General features: G+C 37.1%; 2 protein-coding genes across 21 annotated transcripts in view; both read left to right on the forward strand.

Annotated features, from left to right (window-relative positions):
* The window catches only part of svila (supervillin a), an 83,206-nt gene extending 78,007 nt beyond the window's left edge, over positions 1-5,199 (forward strand). For 15 of the 20 annotated variants that reach the window (XM_048171192.1, XM_048171180.1, XM_048171193.1 and 12 more), the window contains 6 exons: positions 711-866; positions 1,101-1,244; positions 1,757-1,878; positions 3,141-3,296; positions 3,678-3,698; positions 4,327-5,199. In XM_048171192.1, coding sequence (XP_048027149.1) covers positions 711-866; positions 1,101-1,244; positions 1,757-1,878; positions 3,141-3,296; positions 3,678-3,698; positions 4,327-4,413 — 686 coding nt within the window. In that variant the 3' untranslated portion in view covers positions 4,414-5,199. Of the gene's footprint in view, positions 1-710; positions 867-1,100; positions 1,245-1,756; positions 1,879-3,140; positions 3,297-3,635; positions 3,699-4,326 lie in introns of all 20 variants that reach the window. The other 5 variants (XM_048171179.1, XM_048171188.1, XM_048171191.1 and 2 more) reach the window with 2 other exon arrangements.
* Positions 5,200-7,537: 2,338 nt separating this feature from the next.
* psme4b (proteasome activator subunit 4b) overlaps positions 7,538-24,765 on the forward strand; it is a 37,788-nt gene continuing 20,560 nt past the window's right edge. The window contains 15 exon segments of the mRNA XM_048171670.1: positions 7,538-8,045; positions 10,634-10,774; positions 11,001-11,117; positions 15,916-15,960; positions 16,299-16,347; positions 16,349-16,449; positions 16,567-16,630; positions 16,716-16,790; positions 19,243-19,365; positions 19,468-19,560; positions 21,458-21,723; positions 22,209-22,395; positions 22,511-22,600; positions 23,517-23,581; positions 23,664-23,814. Coding sequence (XP_048027627.1) covers positions 7,849-8,045; positions 10,634-10,774; positions 11,001-11,117; positions 15,916-15,960; positions 16,299-16,347; positions 16,349-16,449; positions 16,567-16,630; positions 16,716-16,790; positions 19,243-19,365; positions 19,468-19,560; positions 21,458-21,723; positions 22,209-22,395; positions 22,511-22,600; positions 23,517-23,581; positions 23,664-23,814 — 1,764 coding nt within the window. The 5' untranslated portion in view covers positions 7,538-7,848.

Raw genomic sequence — 24,765 nt, forward strand, 5'->3', positions numbered from 1 at the left:
TACCAGACGAGGAATAAGGGTCTTATCTAGCGAAACAATCAGTCATTTTCGAAAAAAAAATGTAAATGTATATGCTTTATATAAACAAATGATCGCCTTGCACGTGCTTCCGCTTTCTGTATTCTTCAAAAAGCTTACGCTGTATGTCCTACGCCTTCCCTATTCAACTTATGGAACGAATGCGGCGCCAGTTCCGTTTTTTTCGTAAGTTGAATAGGGAAGGCGTAGGACATATAGCATAAGCTTTTTGAAGAATACGGAAAGCGGAAGCACATGCAAAGGCGATCATTTGTGTTTATAAAGCATATACAATTGTATTTTTTTTTCCGAAAATGACCGATGGTTTCGCTAGATAAGACCCTTATTCCTCGTCTGGTATCGTTTAAAGCCCTTTGAAGCTGCACTGAAACTGTAATTTTGACCTTCAACTGTTTGGAGGCCATTGAAGTCCACTATAAGGAGAATAATCCTCGAATGTTTTCATCAAAAACCTTAATTTCTTTTCAACTGAAGAAAGAAAGACATGAACATCTTGGATGAATTTTATTTGAAAGTGAACTAATCCTTTAGGTTAAAGGGTTTTTTTCTGTATAGACATACAGTATTTTTTATTTTATTTGTGCAGGTCTTAAAGACTTTAAAGGTCTTAAATTTTGATTTAAAAAACTCTGCAGATACCCTGGATTTATGTGTTTTGTCTTGTTTCTCAGATCCGGGAAAGTTCAACTTCACTCCTCGGCTGTTCCAGTTAAGCAGTGCTTCAGGAGAGTTTGTGGCAGTGGAATTTGTATATCCATCCAGAGAACCAAATTTGGTCAACTCGATGCCATTCCTACAGGAGGATTTGTATACAGCTACTCAGCCAGGTGTTTGACACATTCATGTTCGCTAAACACTGTTAAGAATTCTGTCTGGTGTAACTTGCTTGTTAACTGCTATGTATTCTGGATGGGTGTCAGTTACATTTTCGTTAGGCTTTCCTACACTCATTAGATGCATAATGTATTAAGGAAATTTGATTCTTCACACTCATTGGAAAAACATGAGGTATGGTTGTGGCAGTATCATGATGTCGCTTCTTGTGTTTGACTGTCTTTCAGCCCTGTTTTTGGTGGACAATCACCATGAAGTTTACCTGTGGCAGGGCTGGTGGCCTCAGGACAGTGAGAGCACTGGATCAGCTCGCATACGATGGGACTCTGACAGGAAGTGTGCCATGGAAACTGTACTCCAATATAGCAAAGGTGACCTAAAAAGACATGCTTGTCTTTAATGATCTTTTTAGGAAAGAAATAATAGTGATATTGTGTATAAGTGAATCTCTCTGGTGACGTACGCTGGACTTGTCTAATCATTTAGTCAGCTTAAACCCCGTCCCATTCTTACAAATGACTGCAAGCTCTCATCATATCTGCCTCCTTTCAATCAACAAACAAAGGATAGAACCAAGTTCCCATCCTACAGTTCATTTTCTGTTGCTACTTCTGTTACATCATGATTTTAAACTCTCTGGCTAAAAGTAATTTAATTTAACAATAAAAATAATAATGAATAAAAGAAGAAAAAAAATGAAACACAATTTAAAAGTAATTTTTAAATAAATATTGTAATAAATAAAAAGTCTTTTTATTACTGTAGATGTTTTTGGCTGTATTATTTATTTATTATAATTTAATTCTAATTCCAGTATTATTAAACAAAACAATAAAAGAATAATGCAATAACAAGATTGCCTTTTGCTTTTGTATTTTATTAGAAAAAAATGAGAAGAAAACTCCAAAATCATACCTGATCCACGCAGGGCTTGAGCCTCTTACCTTCACTAACATGTTTCCTAGCTGGGAACACAGAGAGGACATTGCTGAGATCACAGAGAAGGTGAGAGAGAAAGTTAAATGCACATACCAAGTTTCTTTTTCTTTTCTTTTTTCCTTTGTTTTCTGAGTTACAATAATATGGTTCAAAGAACAGAACATCTGCAAGCTCTTTATTACACTTTTAGTGGTACTCACCTACAGGTTAAAGGTGCTAAAGAGGATGTTTTGTTTTATACATTTTTGCAATATTACTTGAAACTGTCTTTACTAACTGATAAAAGACTATTAGGTGCACTGAAAGGAATAATATTAATATACATCATCTGTGCACGAGGTAGGGCCTTAAAAACATCAGCCAATCGTTTACGCGATCATCGCGTAAACGATTGGCCCTCTGGCTTGTCAATCACTGCCATTACATTCCTTGTGAGAGACGTGCGCGGCTGCACGCTCCAGTAACTTTCCACACTCCACAGGCGCTGCATGCAATGTTTTTGTCAGGAGACAGGAGTAACAACTGCAGATTATGAGTTATCTGCGTTGAGTCCGACATAATGAATCCACTAACACGACACAGCGAATGCCGGTGGTAAACACTCGTGTTCCAATACTCGTGCACGAGTTTTGGGAGGCGTTCCCTTGAAATAAGCTGTGAAGGAGGGGGGTTGTTCTTACGCATGAGCTCATTTCAAAAACTCAGTAACGGTCTTTGGTTTCTCAGTCGACGAAAAGATCCTCTTTAGCACCTTTAAAGGGTTAGTTCACCCAAAAATGAAAATTCTGTCATTTACCCACATCCTTTCTTTCCAAACCTGTACGACTTTTGTTCTTATTCAGGAATTTATTCACATATAAACACTGGTGTGGAAGCTCAAACATGCTGCATAACACACAAAAATGAACCTTATTGGTTTCCGCACATCAAGCAAGCATTCTTGAGCTTCCGTTTACCACAACTAATGTGTGAGTTGATAAACGTTTATATGTGAATAAAAGCCTAAATTAAATCTGTTCATCATGTAAAGCGATTGTGTCTCTTCAGAAAATTTGGACTAAACCACTCAATTCATGTGGATTAGTTTTACAATCTCTTTATGAACTTTTTATGGTGTCAAAGTGGTAATTATATAGCTGTCTATGAAGTGACAGAAAGCTCAAAGATCTCATCAAAAAGATCTGCATTTGTGTTCTCAAGATGAACGAAAGTCTTATGGGTTTGGAACAACATGAGGGTGAGTAAATGATGACAGAATTTTATGAACGCACCCTTTAAGATACTGTAGATGTAAACTTCATCTTTATGTTGTTTTCTGTGATTTATAGGAGGCTGAAGTATGTAATCAGATCATTCTTGTCGAAGACGTCTTGACTAGACTCTGCAAGACCATTTACCCTTTGGCTGATATACAAGCCCGTCCCCTACCAGAAGGTGTTGACCCTCTACGTCTTGAGATCTACCTATCAGATGAGGACTTTGAGGTGAGAAAAATCACATTAACACTGAGGTTTCAGGTTTAAGGTTCATTAGTTTTTTCTAAGTTGTGTAAATAAGCCTAACTTTATCATTCTGGACGCATTATTAAAGAACTGTATGAGTTTCAGGCATTGTACATGGATATTACTTAACTGTATCTCTTCCGTAAAATCTGTGTTTGCTCATATGTTCTGTCTTTTCAGTTCCATCTAGTTTTATTTTATCATTTTTCCTGTCATCTATGTCATTCTTCTCCTTCTACTCCCACTATGTCGTCTTCAAGCTGTCTCTCTTAACCTGTCTTTCCCTGCATCTTTCTGCTTTTCCCCTTTTTGCTGATGTAGTCTTGCGTCTGACTGAGGTTAATTTTTCCCTTCACATGCCAGGGTGTAGGGGCTTCTGGGAAGGTGAGTCTTGTTTCATGAGGAACACTGGTGTTTTCCCACTAATGCCGCATCCTCACTGTGTGAACTGCATCACCATATGCTTGTGTATCACATCCCTATCTAGCAATGTGTTGGTCACCGTTCACCACTGATAGCTCACTGATAAGTCTCACTTTAATTAAGATTTATAGTGTAACTGATAAATATTGTGTGCAGGATAATATACACCATAGTTCAAAAGTTTGGGGTCATTTTTTTTAAAGAAATTAATACTTGTATTCAGATTTATAATGTCATAATTTCAATTTTTTTAACTTTCAATTCATCAAGCAATCCTGGGGAAAAAAAAAAAAAAAAGTATCACTGTTTCCACAAAACTATTCAGTAGCACAACTGTTTTCAACTGTGATGATAATAATAATTGAACAGAACAATACTTTGTACTCTAGTAATGGATGATACCATTATTGGATAGGTGAATGGCTGTAACCAATATCCTACAGCTGTTGTGTTTGTGTGTGTGATTATGCATCCATATTTTCAGCATTTCAGAGTCCTGACTGTGATTCAACACTTGTATGTCATCTGCGTGTTTTTATTAAATCCTTAACCCTAAAATTATGTATATATGTGTGTATGTTCTCTACAGAAAGCATTGGAGATGACAAGAAGTGAATATGAGGCACTGCCAGGATGGAAGCAAGTGAATGTGAAGAAAGCCAAAGGATTGTTTTAGAGGAACTAGAGGAAATCTAACTGCACTGGAACTGCTGGTTGGGATTGAATTTGCAAGTGGAGACCTTCATTCCTTTTTGATTAAGACAGGACAAGCGCAAGTGAAGAAGATCTACCCTGTGTCAAACCACACAGGCAGGTGAAAAGGAGCATGTGGAAGAAGAAAAGACTGAGATTGGCAAAGGTTTACCAGCCTCTTGTAGCACATTTTTCCCATTTTCTTCTTTTTTGTTTTTATCGGTGAATTAGTGAGATTTTTTTGTTGTTGTTGTTGAATGTTTTGAGTGCTTCCAGCTTGTTTTCCTCCCGTTTTTATTGTTCTGCATTGATCTGTGTCCACTTAAAGCCATTCACCGTCCAACATGCACAAGGCAGCCCTCATGCACTGCCCAGCTTAACATCATAAAGACACAATAAAAAAAAGCCTTTTAGTAATTTTCTGAATGCAAGAAGGCTCAAAAGAGCACTTTATGTAAGTACGTTCATATCTGCTCTCATAAATGACCTCAAGATGTGTTTAACCTTCCAGACAGATGCTTGAACTTGAGAACCCTACGTGTGTGTACATGGGAAAGTGTTTGTGTATCTATACAGTGTGTGTGTGTCTCTTCGAAAAGGATTGAATGAAATTGTGGAATAAGAGAAAATCTCTTTCTATTATGCGTTGTATAGTGCCTTGCCTTCATGTACAGTTTATATAAAGACAGATGCTAGTCTGCATTTTGAAGACATATTTGTGATATAAATAAATATTGGTGCAAATAAACACTGTATAATGTAGATAATACATATTTTGTCTGGTGGTTTATCCTCAATTTTAAAGCACTTCCATTTAAAATGGATAGTTTAACTGGTTTTCTACGGATCCCCTAAATGGACATGGTAATGGGAAGAAATGTTATATTCCAACAGTGTTTGCTATAATTCCAATAGATTTGCTTTGCGAACGCACAATTTCTCATAGGAACCTGAAGGTTTTTGCGAGCGATTGCAAAATTTCTCGCGGGAACGCAAAATTTTAATAATATAATTTGATAATCTCGTATTTTTTTTGTATCACCATGTCCCTTTAGGGGGCGCTCCATGGATATTCGTACTTAAAAACATTAGAAAGACCAGCAGAGGGCACTATTGTTCAACAAGTGAGAGTGTGATTAGTATTGCATCATCCCAGAATGTCCAATTATATGGGGAAAAAAGTATCTATCTTTTATATTATCTTTTTTTAATTATCCAATTTTCCTTATTTCTGTTCAGAACCTTGATTCTCATTAACAAAAATACATTTGCAATAGTTCTAGAATAAATGAATTGTCATTTTCATGGCAACTAAATCTTAACAGCTAAATCTTGTCAATCTTCCTTGTATCAATCACTATGATCAATGTAGTTACAAAAAAAAACAAAAAAACAAATGAGCACTGCCATATAAGTTCACAAGACCACAACTGGGACACTGGAAGTGAAGGCTTTGCACTTGTTGGGTCAAGTGGGATTTACAAGTCACATGATCAATCAAAATCAAGGCTAAACATGTTGTATGGCCAAGGAGCCGCTTCCTGTCTGTCCGAATGAGGATTAAGGACATATCTACATCTAAGAAAACAACTCTGATGCAAGCGTACAACCGTTGTACCCTAGTAATATTTGTATTAACACATTTGATCATAACATGAAGATGCATTTTGTATACCTGTTAGCAAGGTATGAGTGATTTCATATAGTAGCTTGGAGGGACCTAAAAGAAATGAGCATGTGAATATTCTGTTATTTGATATGCATTCAATTAATGGCCATTTCGGGTGCTGTATTCTGTTACAACTGACACAGCACCATACTTTAGTGGGCCTGTTAATCCAGAATCTCATTAACAACACCCATGATCAGGGCAGACAAATCTGCTTTACCTGGAATTCAATAACCCTCCAGGCAGAGGATCTGATTGGCTGAATGCTAAAAGGTCACTGCACCTGATTAGCTGGAATTTCTGTACTGAATTTTCCTGTTGGTTGGAAAAGACATGGGGTGTGTGGTTGATAGGCAATAAATGACCTTGATGAAACTGTCGCACATGGAGCTGCGGGAATGTGGCGTCTTTTCATATTTCGCTGCCATAAATATGATCATTTTTCATTGACCCTGAGGTCTCCGTCAAGCTTAAACATCTGTGTGAAACTGGAAATCACTTGAGAGCTGAACACAAAATGAAACTTGAGAAAAACTGTATTAAATTGTGAGACTGAAGGCCCACTGAGGTACATAAATGCACACATCTCTGTACGACTGGTCGCCCATTCAAATGCTTGATCAAACTAAGAAAGGGTGACTGCACAGAACACCTTCTGCCATTACACTAGGTCACGTGAATAGTAGCGCACTGGGTCAGCGCACAAGGAAAGAACCAAAGCGGATTTAAGTTATCTCGTTAGTATCATTGCCTCGGATAAACCGTTTAAACAAAGTGAAGGGCCCAATATACAAACAAAGCTTGTGTCATGCGGATGTTCCCAGCATTTCTTATGTTAAAGGACATGTTCATTTTAGAAACGGCAAGAAAAGGGGTGGTTTTTACAGTGACACACTCAAAAACTTGTTCTTTTTAAATGATTCATGCTCATATATACTGTGTACTGTACACTGAGCCAAAAACTGCAAAAACTTTCTGATACCGAAGACTCTATTCCTAAAATATAAATGCAGCAATTTATTTTTAATAGAAAAAAAACATTAATACTATGTGAAAAATATACAGTTTGATTATAAAATTAGACTTTAGATAGATAGATAGATAGATAGATAGATAGATAGATAGATAGATAGATAGATAGATAGATAGATAGATAGATAGAAAATATTATTGTCAGGTTTTGTTGGGAGAACAGCTGAGGGAAGAGACAAAAATCTTTATTAACAGAATTATAAAGGTAACACATTTTAAAATTTGGCTTTAATGTTGTCTTTATACTAAAGCTAGAAGAAATAATCAAAACAACTTATTTTATTTCATTTCATTTCACACTTTTGAACGTTTTCACGGGCCTTGTTGTGATTGCTGAATGTGCAGGTGAGCACCAGTAGGGGGCGCGCCGCTCATGGCTCATTGTTGCACTAGCCGGTGTGTATGTATGTGAGGTTGAGCGTGTGTGTATGTGAGTTTGTGTCTGTCCGTGTGACTCGTAATATGTGTCAAGAGAGTGAGGGGAGACTTCTCTATGTAGGTGACTGAAGCTAATGTGTTTAACACCAGAGGTCAGAAAGACAGAGATCTGTCGAAGTAACAAGTTTTGATCTGAATCCCGCTCCACAATAACGGCACTTATGCGAAAGTATCGGATTTTGTGAATAAAACAAAGATTTGTCAAGGGAACTTCTGTCAAGAGGGGAAGGAAATAAGCCGGACACGTCAGAAGAGGATATTTATTTTGGGAATCGTAATATGAAAAAGGAGCAGGCCGAGATATTAGGTTTTGTCCCTCAGAAAGAGATCGTCTACAACAAACTTCTCCCGTACGCAGATAAACTAGACCGCGAATCCAATGACATTTTGGCCCAGATTAAAGGGAACTTGGGTCGGGCTGTCCAGCTCCGTGAGTTATGGCCAGGAGTTTTATTTTGGACCCGGAAACTCTCCACGTGAGTATATTCGAGACTTAAAAATGGCTTTGCTGCAGTAATTGAATCTGTTTTGTTAATAAACAGCAGGGACAGCTGAGTGACTCAGGTAGCTTGTAGCCGTTAGCTCGAGAGCTAAAGGCTAAGTGCTACCTGAGTCACTCGGCTGTCCTTGCTCATATGTAAACATCACATATCCATCTGCTAGTACTCCATAATGACCTATCATAATATCCAGCGTAAGATTACGTTGGTCTGGTTTGTCAGAGTGGCTTCAGTCGGTAAAAGACAGGAAATGTGGGACTGTTAAGCTCATTTTTTTAAGCTAATCAGCTAACGGAGGCTAACATTAGTGCTGGATAAGCAGCTGCCACATGCATCACTGCAACTAGTGGTTGGACATGGAGTCTTTGAAAAGACACTTTAACATTACCTGACTGCAAATTCTTTTCACGCTTTATGGTTTGCCTTATCCATTACGGTCTATTTAATATGTTTCTTCTTGACAATTGAAAAGTGATTCACGATCAGTTTTCACCGCGTTGAACATAGACACAGAAGTGTGGGACCTTATTTGTAAAGGCCAGATAAATGGGATATTGTTCTATTAAAATGCTGCATCATTACGTTTTATGGTTCATTTTATTTAATGACATGACGTTTTTCATGAGTTTCTTGTGCATGCTGTATAACATGATTTATCATATAATCTGCAGTTCAGTGACAGTGAGTCATTCGAGCCGATTCAGTGAAGTAGTGAGTGAGTGGTCCGTGTTTGATTCAGACCGATGACTCCTGTGCTTCATTTAGATTAATTCGCCAATGGTTGCAAGTGATTCAACATCGAGTCCATGTTCGTTTTTGAGTGCAGAGCGAGGAGAAGGCGAAAAAAGTTGTCTGTTATACGCATAGTTAATACTATGTACACAGTACACACTGCTGTGTACAGACCTCAAAAGTTTGAACACTTGTGTCTGCGTGTGTGTAAAATATATATATATATATATATATATATATATATATATATATATATTTTTTATACATGCACACAACTGTTCAAACTTTTGACCCATATATATATATGTCCTTTTTTGTCCAAAGCCCTTAATAATAATAATAAAAAACAAAGATATGAGATCTAAAGTATGTAAGGTAGCACAACTAGATCTCTTTTATTGAATCCGAAAGGTTTTAATTATATTTTGCTTCACACATTGGTATTTTAAAGATTTTGAAGTGTCAAAAGGTCATTCGGTTTAACCGTCCAAAAGGCCAATACAGCCATTTCATTTATGAAAAATATCTTAAAATGTAATGTATATATTTTTTATTCTGTCATGATTTAATAACATCATAAATCAACATAGTGCAAAATGGTATTAAAATTATATGTAGAAGTCATTGCTTTGTTATGAGAAAGAATGTCCGGAAAAATGAATTTCATTGATGTCATTCGGAGTAACCAATATAAAGGGACCATTTTGGATTAAAAGTCATGCGGTCAATATCTTGTGACAGGACATGACATAATTCAGACATTCGGTATAACCAATAGTGTCATTCAGTAAAACTGACATTTTGGTTAAACTCAATGACTTTTTTGGTGACAAATTTTGTCAATCTTGTAAAAAATGACAAAAGCAGTGTTAATTGGTTATAAAAAAAAAAACACAATCTCATTGTTAACACTAAATAAAAGTTAAAAAATAATTATATCTCCATTATATATTTTTTTCAAACCTTATTTGTCAATGACCCATATATATATAAAATCAAAATGATCTTGTTTTAGGCCACAATTAGATGTTTTAGCAATGGTACAATGACCAAATATGATTATTTCTCAGTCTCTTTATTAGAATATAACCAGAAAATACAGGAAATATGTGTTAGTATTAAAAACAGAAAATATCAGAAACTTAACGACTTCTATAGGCTAAAGTGACAAGTATTTGGCGACCTGGCACTCTTAAACATAAATGGAATGTTACAAGGACTGGAAGGCCAAGAAAACTTTCAAAATCGGATTTTCTTCTTTGAGAAACTGGAATAAGTCCAGGAGGTCAAACTAAATACTGATTTTTGCTTAAAGAAGCCATTTTGTTCTGTTTTTTTATTTTTATTTTATTTTTTTTTTAACATTTTGTGTACATATTTCCTGTTTGTATTGTAATAAGCACCAAAAAAAAATGGATGGTTAAAACATTGCTAAAACGACAAAGCTGGTGGTGACCTAAGACTTATGCACAGTACTGTATATGTATATGTATGCGTGTGTATTGTGTATATGTACGTATACTCTCCCATACATATTGTTTGCCATGGTGCTACAGTTTAATAGGTGAAAAGGAACTGGTATACAACAAACAGGCTCAAATGGAGTAAGTGCGAGTGTTTTTAAAGGCTCTCTTATATAATCTGACCCCTTTCAATAATTGTGACATGCTAGCCTGACTCAGCCTTAGACTCACAGGGCTCTCTGTTTGTCTCATGATCAAGTCTTTGTGCATACATGGTTAGTAAGTTTTTGTTTTGTGAATCATGCTGTTTCTGTCCCTCTCCTGTTCTCTGTTTTCCACTCGTATGACGTGATCTCTGCCCCTTGTTAGGTACCTTCGGCTGTACGGGAGGAAGTTCAGCAAAGAGGACCATGTGCTCTTCATCAAGCTTCTGTACGAGCTGGTCACCATCCCCAAGCTGGAGATCAGCATGATGCAGAGCTTTGCACGACTTCTCGTCAACTTGCTGAAGTATGTAAAAGCATGAATTACATAATTAATTATTCAAAATAATTATAATTAGAAAGGAAATTAAGATAATTCAAAGAGCTTATTGTGGCAGATGAGAATATATTTTCGGTTTTTATTTCCATATAATTGAACACAAGCCCCAGACCATATGCATAATTTCTTTATGCTAATGTTTTAAATTGACACCCCTAGTTATAATGTAATTTTTTTTTCTTCTAATATACAGAAAGAAAGAACTGCTGTCCCGGGATGATTTGGAGTTGCCTTGGAGGCCTTTGTACGATCTCTATGAGAGTATCCTGTACTCCAAAACAGAGCATCTTGGTCTAAACTGGTTCCCAAAGTAGGCCTCTCTCTCTTTTTCCATCTTTCTACCTATCTCTCACTGATTCTAGTTTTTATGTGAACTATGCTTACACATCTAATGTCCATGGAACAACATTTTAAATGTGACTGGATACTTATATATTATAGCATGGTACCTGATGATCAGGCCCACATGAAATTTGCCATCTGGCCCACAATTGAAAATTTGTTTATTAATTATTTTAGCTAATTTGATTTGATTTTGCTTTCAGCTACAAGTTAAACCCATTCAGCAGATTTCCCCCTCAAAATCATCACAAAAAATGTGAAAACAAGTATATTTCATATCATATTTGCAGAGATGGAAAGTGTTTCTGTATGGTGAACATGGATATGACACACGGTATATAGTACAAGGTGAGGTTATGCGGGGAAAAAAAACTTGTCAGTGCCACGTTTGGAAAACGAGGACCTTGATGCTGGCACGCTGCCTAACATTTAGCAATTTGTTTTATCTTGTATTATTTTTATCTTTCCACATATTTTAGTTTGGACCTTTTTAATGAGCACTGCTGACTCTCGTAACACAACCATATCCATTTAACACACAGTATTCTTAGAAGAACCTGTTAAATAGGGCTGGGACAATAAATCGATGCATTGCGAATCGAGAAATGATTCTGGATCGATTCTGAGGTTTTCTGAATGTACTGTGATTAGGGCTGGACGATATATCGCATGCAATTGTCACGTGCATTTCGTCAGTAAAGCCGGTTCCCTGATTACCGCTAAATCGGCATCACCTGCTTTCAAATGGAGCACCATTTAATAGACAGAGCCGTAGTTCACTGACAAGCTACGCAATATCGCGTTCATTATCGCAGATGAATCGCCTTTGATAATGAACGCGATATTGCGTAGCTTATCAGTGAACTACGGCTCTGTCTATTAAATGCCGCTCCATTTGAAAGCAGGTGATGGCGATTTAGCGGTAATCAGGGTACCGGCATTACTGACGAAATGCGCGTGACAATCGCATGCGATATATCGCCCAGCCCTAATTGTGATTCTCTCTCGAATCGATTCTGAGCTTTGTTTTTAACAGCAGATGGGTCTGCTTGCTTCCAATTCCTTTCACAAACCATTTGAACCTTCTATAAAATAATCATTAATAAACTTAGAAAAGGTTGAAGCGAATTACAAGGGTTTTGCAGTGGGCTACATTAATCTCATGTCATAAAAGCATTCTGAGCTGCAAATACATTCTCAGACTCAGCCGAACTCATGAGCACTCTTCTTCGTGAGCATTTGAGCGTGCGGTTAAAAAATAGCCTAGAGCGCCATCTGCTGTTAAAAACTAAGCTCAGAATCGATTTGAGAGAGAATTGCGACGCATTTGGAAAATATCAGAATTGATCCACGAATTGTGATGCATCGATTTATTGTCCCAGTCCTACTGTTATTCAATTACAACTGTAAGATTGATGTTATTGGTATGTCTAGCGTTGGCTTACGCATTTTTCCTTTTCTCACATTCAGTTATCGAGCAGAAGCCTCAACTAAACAAAAAATGCTTAATATTGTGCGGAAGCGGTAAGCACAGCCCGTGTTTTACATGTTGCACTGTACTTTTCCAAGGGCAGTCGCTCATGTTTAATTGCATGTTTCCAAAATTAAAAGCAAATCAGCGATCTAAATGACAAATCCAACCACAGCTTACACCTGCGTTTGTACTTATGATCTTTGTTCTTGTAGTAGCTTAGTCGTATCCACTTAATAACATGTTTCACAAACAGATCAGGTGCTCCCTTTTTAAAGTTTCTAATAATTCATCTTTGTCTGTCGAATACAATTCCTGGTGACTCAGAGGTGTCAGTCATCACTTTATTATTTAGGCTAAAGAAACCTCCTGACAAGCTATAGTGGCACAATGACAAAAAAGTAACTGTTCTCCAGCACACCTCCTCCAGGAATGGGATAGACCCATCGCTCTGACTTCATTCTGTTAATCTAGGAATCTTTTGATTGTATTCACAGGTGGGCGAAGGGTTTACATTAAAGAAAATTCAGGGCAATCTTTCCCAAAAGCATCATAAGCCTGTAGAATAGAAACAGTTGTGTTCCAAAAGTGAAAACTACACTTATTTTCTCCTTAGGCAAATTGATTTTTGAACAGTAACTTCTAAACTTATAAAGACAGACAAACTGTGAGCTGCAAGGTTGTTAATCAATGGTATATGCTTTTGTTGAAGCCACCCGTTTGCATTATTTCAACTTATTTTTAATTATTTAACAGCTGAATTCGTGGTGAAAAACTTCATTAGCCATGATGCTGTACAGAAAATTCCACCAATCAGAGAGTCGTGGAGAGCAATGATGTCAGAGCACTTAAATGTGTATGTACAGCATGTTTTGCAATGAACTTGAAATGCATTGTTTCCGTTGATATAATCAACAACCTTTAAATGAATAGTTTTATATATATATATCATCGATTTTAATTTGTCATTTGAAATGCTTAATAGGATTCTAGTTCTTTCCCTCACTAAAGCCATTAAGTACACAGTCTAATGCGCTCTATAGATTGTAGAGATCACTGGTACCATGGTATAGTGGGACAGTTCACCTAAAAACACAAAAAGAAGATATTTTGAAGTTTGGGAACCAAACAACATTGGAGTCTTTGACATATATTCTATGGACAAAAAACACTGAGACATTTTAATATCTTCTTTGTGTTCTAAAGAAGAAAGAATGCCATACATTTCGGGTGAAGCTTACAATGCTTTTGGGAAATGTAACTCCTGAAAAGTCCTGTTTCTTTTAGGTCAGGCTGAATATGTGGGTCAGATCACTTTGGCTCGCTGTTTTAGAGAGCAAGGTCACCCAACTTTTGCCAATTTTCCCCTTGGGTTCTGGTATCATTGTGTTCTATTTTAATCTTGCCCGAAATGAGAGAATGTGCTGAATGTAGAAGGTGTTTGTTTACACTTGCACTGAGAGGAAGATCAACAGCTGCCGTGTCTTGCTAAGTTTCTCTGGGGGTGTATTTTTAGAACTAGTGATGTGGAAGACAACATATTTTAATTATCAACTAGTCAGTGGGTTATCTTGACCACTGTTTGACTTCCTTGTTTAAAAGGATAGTCCACGAAACAATTTTCATTATTTACTAACTCAAGTCGTTGCAAACATGTATGACTTTGTTCCTGTGGAACACACACACACATACACACAAAAAAAGATATTTTGAAGTATTATGGTAACCAAACAACATTGTAACTTCCATTGTATAGATAACAAAGCAGAAACATTTCTTAAAATATCTTTTTTTGTGCCACTGAATAAAGTCAGTCATACAGGTTTGGATTGAGTAAATGATGACAATTTATTTTTCAGTGAAATATCCCTTTAAAGGATAAGTCCACTTTTAAATACACTTTTCCTGATAAATTTACTCACCCCCATGTCATCCAAGATGTTCATGTCTTTCTTTCGTCAGTCGAAAAAGTCGAAAACAAAATATCGCCTTGAACGTACTTTCCGCTTCTGCATTCTTCATAACGCTTACGCTGAATGTCCTACGCCTTCCCTATTCTACTTACGGAACGAACGCGGCGCCAGTTTCCTTTTTTTCCGTAAGTTGAATAGGGAAGGCGTAGGACATTCAGCGTAAGCGTTATGAAGAATGCGGAAGCGGAAAGTACGTTCAAGCGATATTTTGTTTATAAAGCATAAACGGTTGTATTTTTTTCCAAAATGACCGATCGTTTTGCTAGGTAAGACCCTTATTACTCATCTGGTATCGTTTAAAGCCCATGAAGCTGCACTGAAACTATAATATGGACCTTCAACCTGTTGGTAGCCATTGAAATACACTATAAGGAGAATAATCCTGGAATGTTTTCATCAAAAACCTTAATTTCTTTTCGACTGACGAAAGAAAGACATGAACATCTTGGATGACATGGGGGTGAGTAAATTTATCAGGAAAAGTGTATTTAAAAGTGGACTACTCCTTTAAGAAAGCAGTGAATAAGATCTAGTAGACCCAATCTTAAGCATTTTAAGGAGGCGTTCATCATATAGGACGGGTTCTTGCATTCAAAAAGCAGCTGGATTGAACTACATCAGAATAAAAACTACAACTTTCATAGTGCAAAACAGAATGAATTCAAAAACTTGTAGGACTCTGTGTATCCAATAGGGTTACTGATAGATATCGATCAAATAATTTGGCTAAATATTTATAACATTTGATGGTTCAATACTATCATAGTCCTCACACCTCACAAAAATACTGTGGACTCAAAATCACCACGGCCAAGAATATCAAAGCTAAACAAAGGATTTTTAAACTATTTGTCCAGATTAACTATCCCACCATCCTGACCTTTCCCTCTTTATAGCATTTAGTAACATTATTGTGTTCTTAAAATCATAATCCACAGCCAGTAGTTCACACAACTTGGCCAACAAGGTAAAATAAATATGTATTAAGGAGCAGCTACTTTAACAAGGTAAAATAAATATGTATTTAGGAGCAGCTTCCTAATTTGAATTGGCTGTTAATGCAGTGTGACTGTATTCAGTGTTTTTGAGCTCAGTTATAAAAAGGACGAGGAGAACCTGATAACCTGGCATGTTGCACTCATGTGCCCAGGCGCTGGTGTTGGGAATCTCTCATTTACACTTTCACAAAACGTACTGTAGTTGGGTTTCTGCTTTGCACGTGGTCTAATCGCATCTTTTGCTTCAACCTCAAATGAGCTTTGCCTTTCATATTATGTTAATGCACTTTTTTTTTCTGTTTCTCCCCTGTTTACTCCCTCTAGCTCAGTTGAGAATGTGTTGAAGACACTAGTCAAGAGCTGCAGACTGTGAGTTCTCTTTCATTCCTCTGTCATTCACTAATGTGCCTATAAATGTTCAACCCCTTTCACAAAGAAATTGCACATTGTGTTAATCAGCTTTCCGTTGTGCTGTTGAAAGAATCATGTAATCAGGACGTTGTTAGACAAGCCCACAGCTTTCAAACTGAGCCGATTACAGCCATCTTAACACATTATACCATTTCGTTCATATAACAACCACTTTTCATCATTTTGCAAGAGCTCACATAACAAATAAATAACCGTGTATCTGAGAAAATGGCATGTGATTTTGTTCTTATGAAGTTTGTTTGTTTGTTTGTGTGTCTGTGTGTGTGTGTGCGTAGTTATTTCCCTGAGTCTGCCACACAGGAGATGCTTGATGAATGGCGACCGTTTACTGTGTCCATTTGATGTCACTATGCAGAAGGCTATCGGCTACTTTGAGCTCTTCTTGCCCACTATTATGTCCCCAGAACAGCATCACAAAGGCTTCAAGTAAGACTCTCTTTTGCAACCTAGTAATGAAATAAGAGGGTTGCAGTCGTAAAGTATACGTAAAGTGCAACCAACAAGTATGACTCTGGGTAATAGGAGTATTTGTGCATGTTTTAGGTTATGGTTTGATGAACTGATGGATCTCTGGGTCTCAGTACAAAACCTGCCTGCTTGGGAGGGTGTAAGTACTTCTCATTCATGAATTCATTTGTTAAGTGCAAAATATTATGTCACCATCAGCTTTCTATCCTCTATTCCTCTTACAGAATCTAGTGAATCTTTTTGCACGTCTGGCTAATGACAACATTGGTTATGTGAACTGGGATCCTTACATTCCTAAGGTACTGTCCTGCTTATATACACTACCTTTCAAAGTTTTGGGGTTGAAAGTCTCTTATGCTCACCAAGGCATTTAATTGATCAATAATACAGTTAAAATGGTAATATTGTGAAATATAATTACTTTTCAAACTAACTGTTTTCTATTTGAATATATTTTAAAATGTATTTTATACCTTTGGCAAGCTGAATTTTCAGCAGCCATTATTCCAGTCTTTAGTGTCACATGATCCTTCAGAAATCATTCTAATATGCTGATTTGATGCTTAAGAAACATTTCTTATTATTATCAGTATCTCTTTTTCCATCCATATGATATTTGAGATATCAGGATGGAAATGCACAATTTCTAAAAATGAGCATAAAATACTTTTATCCGATAAGAAGACATGCGCGTAAACTATGATAGAAACAAATGTACCTAAATTAATCCCTTGATGCACAACAAAAAACTTTCCCTGCACAGTAGAAGTGATTGGATAACTGAACTAAACAGCAGACCAATTTAATTGCACAGCATCTCAAATGTTGGTTTGAACATTCTGAAATGCCTGGGCTAAAGTCTGTCATCTCACATGATTGTGTTCGCAAACACGAGGCATCAAAACAAGATAACATGACAGCATTTATTGCGTTTTGTCAGTGCGCTCTGAGATGCATTGAAGTCATTTATGATAGAAAAAGAGCCACAGTGGCTTCTCCGATTGCATCAACTTGCTTTTTTATTACTGATATTTTGTGCCAATTTCCCATGAAGTGATAATTTTGTTCTTTTGAACACATGGGATGGAATCACTGCTTTATTCACAAATGTTTTACGTGATTTTTCCAACTTTGCGCACAAGTTAAATTCAAAATTCTGAATGGAAACATAGCTAACGTTAAAGGGTTAGTTCACCCAAAAATGAAAATTCTGTCATTTATTACTTACCCTCATGCCGTTCCACACCCGTAAGACCTTTGTTAATCTTAGGAACACAAATTAAGATATTTTAGTTGAAATCCGATAGCTCCGTGAGGCCTGCATAGCCAGCAATGACACTTCCTCTCTCACGATCCATAAAGGTACTAAAAACATATTTAAATCAGTTCATGTCAGTACAGTTCATGTCAATATTATTATAATAAAGCGACGAGAATACTTTTGGTGCGCCAAAAAAAACAAAATAACGACTTTTTAGTGATGGCCGATTTCAAAACACTGCTTCATGAAGATTCGGAGCATAAATGAATCAGTGTATCGAATCATGATTCAGATCGCGTGTCAAACTGCCAACGGCTGAAATCACGTGACTTTGGCGCTCCGAACAGCAGATTCGATACACTGATTCATTTGTACTCCGATGCTTCCTGAAGCAGTGTTTTGAAATCGGCCATCACTTTATAAGTTGTTATTTTGTTTTTTTTGGCGCACTAAAAATATTCTCGTCGCTTTATTATAATAATATTGAACCACTGTACTCACATGAACTGATTTAAATGTTTTTAGTACCTTTATGGATCGTGAAAGAGGAAATGTCATTGCTGGCTATGCAGGCCTCACAGAGCCATCGGATTTCAACTAAAATATCTTAATTTGTGTTCCGAAGATTAACGAAGGTCTTACGGGTGTGGAATGGCATGAGGGTGAGTAATTAATGACAGAATTTTAATTTTTGGGTGAACTAACCCTTTAAAGACAGTTGTGTTTTTCAGGGTTCTTTGCTCAATAGAAAAATCAAAAGAATATAAGGTATACACTGATGTAACTTTCCTGTCGGAACACACCCCCTCAGCCTGACTAAGTGGCAAAAGAGCCTGCTGCATAACTGGATTTAATAGGGGAAACTGCAAAAACGCAAGTAAAACAAATGATTATCAATTTAAACTATAGGTTGGACTTGATATAGTGATCCATACTACTTACCAAAATCCAGTGATCCACAGATATTGACATACAGCCAGGAATCGTGTTCCTGACATGTGCCTGATTTTGACACCAGGGAAATAGATAAAGCAAATTTGCCTGTGATCGCTTTATATAAATACAATATAGGTAGATCTAAATCCGGGGGATCACTTATATTATCACTGTTCTATATATATCGTCATATCGTCCAGCCCTATAACTTGTATAGTTTATGCCAGTGTTTATTTAAAAACATCCAATTATGCAGAATATAAGATGTTAAATATTTAATTGATGAGTTACAATATATAGGGTATGATTTTAACTAGAAATTCAGCATATTGACATAAAATGATTAATGCAAATCCACATTTCACCTGGAATCCAGTTGTTTCTATGAATTGCAGCGATACATTTGCTTCTCTTTTCTGTTGCTTTCGACAGTCTGTTAAAATATACCAAAAAAAAAAAATTCTTACTGACCCCAAAATTTTGAACCTTATTATAGATGATAATCTAAAGACATCAGAGCATTGCTGTATAGTGATATTTTGTTCTTGTTTCAGATCTTTACCAGGATCCTGCGTAGCTTCAATCTGCCTGTTGGCACCAGCCAAATGGTCGTTCCCAGATATTTGACCAACTCCTATGATATCGGTCACGTGGTTCTCTGGATTTCCTCCATGCTGGTAAATTTCATGACTGACACTCCTCCTATAAATAGGTTAATTATTAAAGGGTGCATTTATTTACAGATCACCCTCTATAATATTCTTTGTTATCTTTTTCAGGGCGGCCCACAGAACCAGGCCCAGAAACAGCTTAATGGGCTCTTCAGTAGCATAGCATCCTTCTACCACCCTTCAAACAATGGGCGCTGGCTGGTAAGAATAGAACAATATGGTGCAATGCGAAATCTTGCTCCCCTTGTCCTCATCAAAGTCCAGCCCACTCCTTGAATCCACTCTAGAACTGTCTGCGGTGTGTGTTGTCAGCTGAGCTTTATGTTTGCGTGCATGAGTGTGATATGTAGTGACAGATGGTCCTCAGACAGTGTGAGGTCACTCTACATTCCAACTTCTGAAACACCACTAACAACTTTCCAGTTATCGACCACCTGTCATCCTTGATATGCGTCCTTTTCCTGCACTCATGGCTCAGTATAGTATCATACAACATCATGAGGCTAGTTGGCAAAGTTAATTCTTTAACTCAATATTTGAAACCGGATGTTATTCAAGAGTGTTGTTATCAGAAGGAAGTAGTATCACTAAGCCTTTTTATGCCTTTATGCTACATTACTTTTCAAAAGTAGTTATGCAGCAAATGATTTTGAAATTAAAGTTTTCATTTAGCGTGAAGAAAACTGGAACCGAAAATAAAGTTTGAATAATAAATTTGGGTAATTGAAGACATTATGCTGTTCAGTGCCATGTTCTCAGGTGATAAACAAGTTCTTCTCAAATTATTTTAGCCAAAAGCAAATTTTTTTTTTCTTTTTTTGCTCTTTCAGATGAATATTTTTGGTTGCATCACTATTCAAAAGTTAGGAATCAGTAAAAAAAAATTTTTTTTGAAAGATATCGACACTTCTGCTTCCTCAAGCATAATTTAAACAGTGTTATTAATGGTTTAATAAAAATGCATGTCGGATTTTAAGCACCAGTTAGTTCTCGCCACAGTTATAATACATAATACTACAATGATACAAATAATACATAAGTGGGAGTGGTAAGCTGTGGAGTGGAGGGGGAAGAGGAATTGACAACACAACAACAGCTTCAGATTCAGACAGTTTTATTTTGCTCTCGTTCAGATAAAAGCATCACAAATTCATGCTGCAATTCACCTATTACAAGCAACAAAATTAACATTATTATATTATATATGATATTTATATTATGTATACAATATTATACATGGTTTGTAAGCTCTCCATAAATTACACACATACATGCATATCCTGTGATGCATTTGTACTCTGTCTTTGAAAATCAACACATGCTGTCTTGAATAATTAAGCAAAACGTCTTTTCACAGGATAAGGACATGTAGTTTCATGAATAATTATGAGACACACATTAGTTATCGATGTACTGTGATGTAAAAATTACGTGAAAATATCACATCCTGTGACATAGACGTGAAGATGAATTTAAACCCGGAAAATGAAAATAGCGCAAACAAGCAATTAAGCAAAGTCCCATTTTTAGCAGCCAAACTGTTTCTACAGTCATTTAGAGATCATCCTAAAAATCTTGGTACTAGTGAAAAAAGTTTGACAGACATTTGTGGTATTTGAAAAAGTGTGAAAAGCACAGTGCAATGGTTATTTTTCAGATGCTAATGTATGGATTTCACCTGAATTTCTAAAGTCCAGTTTTAGTTTTAAAATGACCAAAAGAATCCCATTTTTCTAGAAAAACTTTAGTCTGTTGTTCTGAAGGCTGTTCCTTGCATGAGTAGCACTACTCTGTCATGGAAGAAAGTACACACTGGATCTAACCAGAGTTAATTGAACAGAAATTGAACAGAACATGCCAAATGCTACTTTCATCTGCAACAGTGAAGCAAAGACTGGGATGCTGCTGACATTTTAGACAAGGTTTTCTATGAATAATCTTCATATGAATCCACAAGCTTCTCACTATTAGAGAAAACATGGGACAAAACTTTATCTGAAAATCTTATTGAAATCATTACGGATTAAAATCTTACTGCAATAATAAACATTTCTTAGTGATTCCAAGCTCATGTGTATGTCTTTATTTTGTTTTCCAGATGAAGCTGATGAAGCTTCTACAGCGTCTGCCTGCCAGCGTGGTTCGACGGCTACATCGGGAGCGCTATAAAAAACCCTGCTGGATCACCCCTGTTCCCACCGATCACAGACTCACTGACCAAGATGTGACAAACTTTGTGGAGAGCATGAAGCAGCCTGTACTGATGGCCATGTTCAGCAAGACGGGCAGCATGGACGCAGCTCAGGCCCTACAGAACCTTGCCCTGATGAGACCAGAGCTGGTCATCCCACCTGTGCTGGAGAAGTGAGTGTGTGAAAACTGTTGGAGATGTTCAGGGCATGTAGGTGCTAATATCAGCCAAATAGCACTGACTAATCCGACTAATTTACATAAAAAGGTTGAGAAGAATTATGATGACTTAAATGATATACCAGCAAAAATAGCTACAGTATATGCAAATATAAATTTAGCTCTTATTCTTTTTTTTAAAATCTATTCTGGAACATTTATTAGTATATTATAATAATAATAACGTATAGCTGATTAAATGTTAAAATATGCTATGACTTGCAGTATAAAAATCAATAAGTAAAAGTCTTAAAGCTTTATCATAGCCCAAATAGTCGCTTCTTTTATTCACTGTCAGGATTTACAAATCCAATCTTTGTAAATAGGCTTTGTAAGCAGTCATCTTAAAATCCAGCGTAAAGCAGGAGCTGGACTGTTCCCAAAGGAGGAATGAACTGAAAGCCACCATGTGTAATGTGTGAATGTGCTGCCCCCTGCAGGACGTATCCTGCTATGGAGACGCTGACGGAGCCACACCAGCTTACTGCCACTCTCAGCTGCATGATTGGCATGGCCCGCAGTCTTCTCAGTGGCGGCCGACATTATCCCGAAGGTCCCGCGCACGTCCTGCCCCTGCTTATGAGAGCACTGCCTGGTGTTGACCCTAATGATTTCAGCAAATGCATGGTGGGTAAACTGTGAAATAAACATTAACAATGGTGTTCTTGAAACAATTAATGAAATAAAGCACCCAAAATTTAACTTAACTTAATATTCATATTTGTCTTTTCTTTTTTTTAAGATTACGTTCCAGTTCATTGCTACTTTCACTACTCTAGTGCCTTTGGTGGACTGTTCATCAGCCCTCCATGAGAAAAATGACTTGACAGAGGTAAGGCTCTTAAAGGGAACTCCTGGTGTTAAGAACTGTATGGCTTAATATAACATAAATGATGTCTCTTATTGAAATATGTAGTAGAAAATCCATGAAAGTGGTGAGGTGTGCAGTGCGTTCTACACCGATGACGTCAAATGGTTGCACTCGGTGAGCTACTGACGCTGCTGTTGCTATTTTTACCACAACACAACTTGGAATTTAATATATGATGCCACATTGTGCAGCTTTTGGCTGTAATTGTCACTCGATGGGCAACAAGAGAAGTGATGTAAGTCTTTACTAGTGATTTAGTCTTTACTTTCACTGCTTTACTAGCGGTAAGAGGAGAAAAGAATGGGAAGTTGTGAAGAATGTGAACAAATAAAACTTCCTAAAGACCTGCGTTTTAGTTCTCTTCACTTTAGATCTGATGCCTTTGAGGCTTTTAGTAGACCACAGCTACTGAAAGAGCTTACAGTTGGCGATGGATATAGATGTGTGCTTTAACCAAATGCCGCACCTGTCGTGGAGACTGACTAGGGCAGCCCATAATCTTGATTGAGACAGACTGCCTCAAAGCTCCTTGTGCACTGTGATGATGATGTGATGTGATGTGATGGTATAAAAACAGCAGCATCTTCTCAGCACGTGTAACTGTGTGTAATGCATTCAGGTGACATATCAGACAATTTTTAGACGTCAGTCATACGCCCCCCATTGTCTAAATATGTAATGGTTTTTTTAAATAACGCAAATCTTTCATAGGTTTTCTACTACATATTTCAGTACGAAACATAATTTATTTTGTATTAAGCCATACAAGTCTTAATACCAGGGGTTCCCTTTAAATGTTAGGTAAAAAGATCCATTGCAGAGTTTTTACATAATTATTCCCTCTGTATTTCTTCATAAAATCTTTTACTTTTTGTAGATGGAGAGAGAGTTGTGTTCGGCTTCTGCTGAGTTTGAGGACTTTGTTCTGCAGTTTATGGACAGGTGAGTTGTTCAGTTATGTGTGCTTCAAAAAGTATAAAACAGTGTATTGTTGTGACTTATGCCCTATTTTATGTGTCTGTAGGTGTTTTGCATTGATTGACAGCAGCACTCTGGAGCAGACGCGCGAGGAGATGGAGACAGAGAAAATGACTCATTTGGAGAGTCTGGTGGAGCTGGGCCTTTCATCCACTTTTAGCACCATTCTGACACAGTGCTCCATGGAGATATTCAAGGTTTTTTATTACATTTAATAGGATTTAACACTTTAGCATTTTTTACACATTTTACTTTTTTTTGCAATAGAAGTCTCAGTCTTACCTTAGTAATTAGAATGATTTTGCTAATCTAATGGCACTTTTCCACTGCATGGTACGGCTCACTTTTTGCCGCTTTTCCACTGCATAGTATGGCTCCGGTATGACTCGCTTAAATAGTACTACCTCAGTTGAGGTTCCAAGCATGCTGTACCTATACTAAAATGTGACGTGTAAACACTGCGGATCACTGATTGGTCAGAGAGAATAGCAACATCAGCAGAGACAGTACCAGCGTCATTGGATTTGCAAAACGAGACACCAAACCCGCTAGATTTAGACAACTGCAGTATTTGTTTGCATTACTTTTTTTTAAACAACCGTCGTACGCAAGAAATGGCTGCATCGTGGTCAGAAGATGAAGTGCAGACGTTCCTCTCTTTGGTAGCTGAGAAGCGAATCATGGCAGAGGTGGCACAATTAAAACGAACAGTCTGTCCCACCCACTTTGAAGTGGGACTAACTGCAATGGAAAAACAAACTGAGCTGAGCCATGCCGAGACGAGGCGTACCGTGCCGACCCGAGTCATACCACACAGTGGAAAAGCGCTGTTGCCAATTTTAAATAGCATTTTTTAAAAAATTAAAATAGAATTTATGACAACAGATGTCTTTTAGCACTATTGTTGTTTTTAACATTCTTGGTTTATAATGATCAGTGAATAATCTGAAATTTAGTGAAGAAGTGTGTTTTCCGACTGAATCAGTCTATGATTCAGACCAGTGACTCTTTATAACTGATTCACCAGTTGTCTCGAATAATTGATCAGTCAAAATTGACAGCACATTGCACTGCATTTGCATGAAGTCAGTTGTTTTGACACTCTCTATTATTTTGTAGTACCCATGTACACTACTGTTCAAAAGTTT

Source organism: Megalobrama amblycephala, linkage group LG20, assembly GCF_018812025.1.
Source record: "Megalobrama amblycephala isolate DHTTF-2021 linkage group LG20, ASM1881202v1, whole genome shotgun sequence".
In the NCBI taxonomy this organism is placed as follows: Eukaryota; Metazoa; Chordata; class Actinopteri; order Cypriniformes; family Xenocyprididae; genus Megalobrama; species Megalobrama amblycephala.